General features: G+C 40.6%; 1 protein-coding gene across 1 annotated transcript; it reads left to right on the top strand.

Annotated features, from left to right (window-relative positions):
* Positions 1-204: 204 nt before the first annotated feature.
* LOC137273979 (sulfotransferase 1A1-like) lies at positions 205-4,562 on the top strand. Its single transcript, XM_067806915.1, has 5 exons — positions 205-364; positions 1,287-1,607; positions 2,678-2,778; positions 3,493-3,646; positions 4,447-4,562. Exons 1-5 carry the CDS (start codon positions 205-207, stop codon positions 4,560-4,562), a joined length of 852 nt encoding a protein of 283 aa, XP_067663016.1.
* Positions 4,563-7,205: the final 2,643 nt, after the last annotated feature.

Genomic DNA, 7,205 nt, shown 5'->3' with positions numbered 1-7,205 from the left:
ATTCTTGCGTTTTGTACTGACCAATTATGATCCACTTGACATTACAAGAACAATGCTAGCAAACATGTTCTCTCTGTACCATGTACCTTCCTTCACCGCTGAACAATGCCAGGGAAGTTTCACTGCCAATATTGTAAGGAATTGACGTTATCTTCAGGAACCAGAATCGACGTTAACGTCAGTAGAAGTGACGTTCTCTTTACCATGTCTATACGTGTTCCCGATGATGGCGGTGATGAGATGACGCTGTACAGCTGGAACGGGTACATCTACCCTAACTTTGAGAATAAAATGCCAATCAAGAACATCCCCAATGTCAAGATCAGATCTGATGACGTTCTTCTCTGTGCCTATCCGAAATCAGGTAACTACAGCCGTACGTAGTTTACTAAGTATACTATTTACTTACTAACCTGCTTGATTACATATGTCAATGGAGCGTGTTGCTGACGGAGTAGCGAGTGAGTGTGGATTTACACCACACTCAGTAATACTCCAGTTATGAATGGAACATAAGTAAATGAATAATCGAGGCGGAAAAGACAATCCAGTGACTAACAGCATGAGCATCGTTCTTCGTATCGGGATACGATGACACGTGTCAACCACGAGCCTGACACAGGATCCCGTCCGTAGTCTTTTACGACAAGCATGGATAGCTGAAGGCGAATACTTACGGATATCTGCACTGATCATTGTATCGTAGTGCACTGTACTGAATGATGTGTTAAAAATATTGTATGTAAAGCATTTCGGAATGAAATATTTTCTCATGCGTTATGCGTTAATATTGACATGCAACTACCTGTAATGTTCATATATTCTTCAACGCTGTTTTCAATCTCTTCCCACAGAGGTTACTTGTTATATCCTCTCTCTGCCTATGGCGGTGGATTTATTGATTGACGCCATTGACGCGCCATTACATAACTGAGCTCTGTCTAGATCTAGAATAAACGTTTGCGCATCGCGTACGGAAATTACCGAGGCCTTGCGAATGATCACATTTTAAACAACGTCGCTGATTGCACAACTAAATCTGATTGCACGAATCCCGAATACTCGCACCATGAAAGGGTCGTATTAGAACAGGGGTTCGTTGGTAGATATGACAAGTAACCTCTGTAGGAAGAGAGTACGCTGAGGTGTTTTTGGTTTGTTTTTGTTGTTGTCGTTGTTCTTCTCTTTATTGTTGTTTATGTTTTTAACCAATGGGATCTGTTTCGTCAAACAGTTGAGATTAATACGTCCCTGTCATTGACGTCTTCATAATTATGACTGAATAGGTACTCACTGGCTGTGGGAAATTACACGGCTACTACTGGCCGGGCAGCTGGACACCGATAACATCAGCAAGATGGCCAGCATGATTGAGTTCACAAATGAGGATGACTACAAGGATGACCCGTCTCCCAGAATCCTCAACACGCACGTCCTGTACAAGAATCTTCCAAACGATGTACATGTCAACAAACCTAAGATTCTGTATCTGACCAGGAACCCCAAAGACATTGCCGTGTCCTACTACTCCTTTGTCAAGAAACTGCCTTTCCAGGAATACTCCGGGGAATGGAAAAACTACGTCCGGCCTTTGTTTGAGGGCAGATGTAGGTGTATGCTCTCGGAATTCTCAAATTTTTCTCTTGAAATTTAATCTTTAGAAACACTTCTTTGGAAGATATTTTGAAGCTGGAGTAAGAACGTAGGAAAAGATACAATGATGATCAACTCCTTTATTTCAATAGAAGCTGTAATGAAGGCTATTACATACCCCAGCTCATCATACGCTAATGAGAGATTACCATCAACCATAATCAGTTCGTTAATACTTTAGGGCGGTGGGGTAGCATAGTGGTTAAAGCGTTCACTCGTCACGGAGAGGACTCGGGTTCGATTCCTCACAAGGGCACACTGAGTGATATTGCTGGAATATTGCTTAAACTCACGCACTCACTCGTTTATGCTACAGCAAAGGCGGATCCAGAGGGTGGTGGGTGGGTCAGGGGTGCGCACTCCACCCCCGTTTTCTCAATAGTGTGCATACCTACCCACCCCCATACAATCTGTATCCGCCCCTGCCTGATCTTACCCATACTGTAGTTAATGTAACCCACATACAGTCAAAGGCAACAGTACTTCCTCATAATTGTATACATGCCTCTAATGAAAGATGAATGAAAGATATCTGTTATGTTTTTGCGACACGTGCACATTGTTTCTGACTTATGCACCACAATGAAACATTTTTCAGAGCTACTTATACAAGTATTTACACTGATATTTAGCTATTTGCACTGTGTTTTTGCATAGCAACAAGTGTATACTTTCTTTTGAAAGTCAGTATATATTCATTGGGACGTCAAAACTAAGATCGCGTAAAACAAAATGAACGTTATTTTACTCAGTGAACCATGAGCCATATCGCGTGTACCCTTCACAGTAGACTTACTCCAAGTCCAAATAAGTTATTAACACATACTAATTACGAAATTCATAATTCATAATTAAGTATCAGTTAAGGAATAATACAACTGTTTGACCTGAAGTTTCATATCAAATATAAATGTTTGTTTTTGTTGTTTGTTCTTTTGGTTTTGTTTTTTTTTAATTTCAAGACATACATTGTTAAATATGCATAAGCATAAAAATGTATTTATCTCAGACGGATTGTTTTTAGTCGATTTCGGCTCCTGGTTCGACTACGTCAAAGACTGGGAGGAGGTGAAGAAAACAACGGACTTGGCTATTCTAAATATGACTTTTGAAGACCTTAAACAGGTTTGTATAATCATATATTCACCAGATATATTCTGTGGTTTAGAAAAGGATGGCAATGGACCGTTTAGGGATAGTTATTATGTCAAATTATCCCATTTGCGCAGATCGATGTTCATGACATCATTCACTGGATTGTCTGGTTCAGGTCGTCGTCATGCAGCTTGAAAATTGCTGAACTAGTGTGAAACATCAATCAATGAAACAAATCTTAAGAAAACATCTTCAGAAAAGATTCAGTACAGATCTTCTGATCCGGAATCTATGAAAGAAGGATCACTTAGTAGTTCAAGCGTTCGCTAGTAACGGTGAAGATCCAGGTTCGATGCCTCACACTGGTACGCTGAGATATTGCTGTAAATGCGAGCCACAGTTTGTAATTCGTTAAGTCTGTATCTCCATTAAGTCTACATGCAATCAGTAAAAATCATTTTCACTTTTGTGGCCACATTAAACACGTTTGGTCGAAAAAGCTCGTTCACGTCACACATAAGACCTGCGTTTGATTCCAAGAATAGTAAAATCGGTAAAGTCCACAGACGATGTCCACGTCACATATAACATATGCTGTATCTAGGCCTTCACTTCCAAAGTAAAGTACAGATTCTAGTACTTTTGTTGGACTGAGTTTCATTTTTTATAATTGATTTTAAAGTACATTTAGGCTGGTCAGTATGCGGTATGATTCGACTTCTGTAAACCGTTTCACATTTACAGGACACAGTCGGGGAAGCCAAAAGGTTGTGTAAATTTCTTGGTTTAAACAGAAGCGACAAGTTCATCACACAGGTGTGTGAGCAATGTCAGTTCGAATCAATGAAGAAGGTGAAAGCATCGGCAGCTGTAACTGGAAATATTGCATACAGGAAAGGTGGGTTATGTCCCTTTCGCCAGCAAAAAGCAAGCTTTCTTGGGTTTGAGTTAAACTTTCGCCTAGAAAACTGCTTCTAAGTTAGGGGGTTTGGCTGACTGGTAAAATTTCTAGACTTTAGTCATTGTCGATTCGGGATGAACTACCATTCAAAAGGGCCTTTTAACTGAAACCCACTCACTCACGTTGTCTGTTTTGGACATCGTAACGACCACTGTACAATTTTTAAAGACTTTTTGGAAACTGTTTGATAGTTTTATAGTCGTTAGAAAAGTTTATTATGGATGTATCATTGTTTTGGAATCACATTTAATAATGAACGGTCCGAACACGTGATGTAGTGACGTGTTTCTAACGACATATGTAATTATCCTTTGCGAAGAAGAAGCCAAAATGAAACCAGTTGACTGCGGTGTTATCATGCATTATCTGCTATGTATGCATCACTTCATAAATGCATGTAAATGAACACAATTTTCGTGTGGCGAATGTGATAGACTGTCTCACAAAATGTTAACATAAAACTTGGTGAACCTTCCTCTTGTACATTCTGTAAGTCAAACCCCAAGTGCATGGTCCATCTTATGCACGCCTTCTGGGTCAAAAGTGTCAGTGATAATTATATTAAGTTGCTCACATGCAATAATTGTACAGCCCGATGAAGCCTCAGCCTTGTGATACCAGTCTATGTCTATAAGGAAATGCATTTATATTTTCACATATTTTCGTGGTCAGTATTTGTGCGTTGTATGTAAAAGGGTTTCATTCCTGAGTTTTTTATCACGCTGGATTTGTTCCAGGTGAAGTGGGCGACTGGAAGAACTGGTTCACCGTGGCCCAGAGCGAGTGGTTTGACAAGTTGTATGAGGAGAAGATGGCTGATTGTCCCTTGACCTTCAAGTATACCGCAGACTAGACAGGGAGGAATCCCGAGTCTGTAGCAATACATTGTAAACTCTCTTTATCATGTTATTTCAGCCAGAATGTATTTTCTTGTAATAAAATACATCCCGATACAGAACGAACATACATTATGGATATAGATCAATTAAGATGTCTTGAACCGGATTCGCAAAATAACATTCATTCACATTCAGCTCATACAGGGATATCACTAACATCAAATACCCCAAACGCTGAATGTCGACAAGAAGGTGTTAATACTACATTTACAAATTTATATGCGACATACGGCGAACCAGTCAGATGCCAGCACTCTAACGTGGACATATGCCAATATCACTGAATATGTTTTTGTTTGATATTTCCGTTCGAACCAAATATTTTCAATCTCCGGGTAAACGGCCTGTTCGCTTAAGAACGACACAATGCCAACACTGAAGTGGCTTGGGGTGAAAATCGATACTTGCCGGACTAAAGCTTGAAACTTTGCAAAGTGCTGGGGAATATCATGTTAAAACATTATTTTGGGGGTTGCCCAAGTTTTGGGACCCACTTACCGAAAATTCAAAGATGGCGTCCACGATGATCGCCAAAAATCAAGGGTTTCGAGTTCTAACACTATGTGACTTTTCCCCTCTGGATAAAAGCAGAAAAACGTACACATTGCTTGGGATTATCACGATAAAACACATTTTTTCGGGGATGCCTGATTGTTCGGGCCTATTTCCAACTGGGGAACAGTGCGTGTACTGGTAGCATGTGCAGTCTGTAAATGAATAGTTAGTACGTATGACAGCTGACAAAGCAACAGAAACGGACGTAAAATAATCACAATTTACGTGCTTTCTCCTCCAATTAAAGTACATCAAGTTCACAGAAAACTTTAACAGATGAAACGTTTTAGCTCATTTCGATCATGCCGCACTATTAAATGGTTACCCCATACACAATGATCTGACTCCGGGCGGATGAGTCCTTGCTGACCGGTACACCAGACACGTTAGTTACTGCAACAAGTCGCACATGTCAAAGTATTTTTTTTTAATGACGTGGCAGTGATATCACGAAAATATTGTTCAAAACGGTGTTACAAAACAACACTAACTGACTGACGCACTCACTTAGTCACTTTGCAACAACGTGCCGAGTCCTCTCCACGGTTCATTTGTGGTTTGAGGTGCAAATATATCAACGACAACTAGCTGCAAAATTTATTTATTCCATTTTCGAATTACAGTAAGTGTGTAGCACTTTCCCTTTGAATTCTATCCACCCAGTCTCTCGTATATGGTGTTACTGAAATAGACAGTTATTGTTCAATATCATAACAAAGAAATTTAATGCGACCAGAATTATTGTAGGTTTAACCTATAAAGCATATTCAGTCACACATAAAGGCAAAATGAGGCACGAAGTTTTTGTTTGACCTCAGACTCGGTAATATTCCAGATGTTTCAGTGTGTTCTGTAAATAATTGAACCTGGACCAGACAAGCAAGACTGACATCACTCAAGGGAGTCGATGTAGACATCACCAGGTCACTCGTTACTGATCGTTTTGATACGATGTCATGTACTGACATCATCCGACACCACATTTCACCTCTTGCGAGTATGAGTTAGTGAGTTTAGATTTACGCCGCACTCAGCAGTATTACAACTAATGGCGGTGGTCTGTAAATAATCGACTAGACAATCCAGTGGTCAACAGCATGAGCATCGATCAGCACAAAGGGGAACCAATGACATGTGTCAACCAAGTCCACGAGCCTGACCCTCCGATCCCGTTAGTCGTATTTTACGACAAGCATAGTCACCCTGGGTCTCAACCATGGATTGCTGAAGACCTGTTCTACTCCGGATCTTCACAGATCTACCTTTTATGAAAACATTCATACCGTCTAGAAGATTGCATCTTACCCGAATCAAAACGTTAAACACAAACGAACCCTACCGGAAACAGAATCAACGTACCCAGTCAAACTGCCGAGATGAATAGAAACTCGAAAAACGTCTACCGAGACCAAGTCTCCGGTTCTTCCTCAGCTGACTCAACCGTCTGCTCCCAAACATGTCCACGCGTCTCCTGCCATCGTTTCTGTTGTTCAGCAATCTGCTACTAAAGCCATGACGGTCGCTGCTCACAACAGCGATTCTACTTCCGGTACGGCCGCGGGACATTCTTCTTCCGGTGCCTGACGTGTATGAGGTGGATCGCTTCCGGCCTGAATAACGATCGGTCGTATCAATGCCATATCAGGTATTTCATGTAAATGGTTTCCGAATAAAGCTAGATTCTGTTTTTGTGTATAACTAATAGACAACGAGCGCTTTAACTATGTTTTCAAAAGTATTTCGGTTACATCGGTGTGTTTGGTTTGTCTATAGCGAAAATATCGATCAACAAGTGTGGTTTCTGGCCAGCCTATGGACGCAGCTCAACGGATTACAGGTAAAGAGATACACTACAATGACATCAAACCCCATAAAGACACCACTTAAATCAGTGTTTCTTTGTAATATTGAGTAATGTATTCTAAACATATTTCAAGAGGTTAATGAGGCGGTCATGATCTGTGATGTGGCTGAGACATGGTGACCATCTGGTTAGCTATTCTCGAAACGTTGGTGGCCCTAAGAACTTCTTAAGCCTAATA

Source organism: Haliotis asinina, chromosome 1 (genome assembly GCF_037392515.1).
Source record: "Haliotis asinina isolate JCU_RB_2024 chromosome 1, JCU_Hal_asi_v2, whole genome shotgun sequence".
Taxonomy (NCBI): Eukaryota; Metazoa; Mollusca; class Gastropoda; order Lepetellida; family Haliotidae; genus Haliotis; species Haliotis asinina.
This window is presented reverse-complemented; position numbering and strand designations above follow the sequence as displayed.

Bases quoted from the DNA above. Each gene is read 5' to 3' on its own strand.
- LOC137273979 (XM_067806915.1), top strand. From the start codon at position 205: ATGTCTATACGTGTTCCCGATGATGGCGGTGATGAGATGACGCTGTAC. The intron at 1,608-2,677 runs GTAGGTGTATGC...GATTGTTTTTAG, and splicing joins GCCTTTGTTTGAGGGCAGAT to TCGATTTCGGCTCCTGGTTC. The intron at 2,779-3,492 runs GTTTGTATAATC...TCACATTTACAG, and splicing joins CTTTTGAAGACCTTAAACAG to GACACAGTCGGGGAAGCCAA.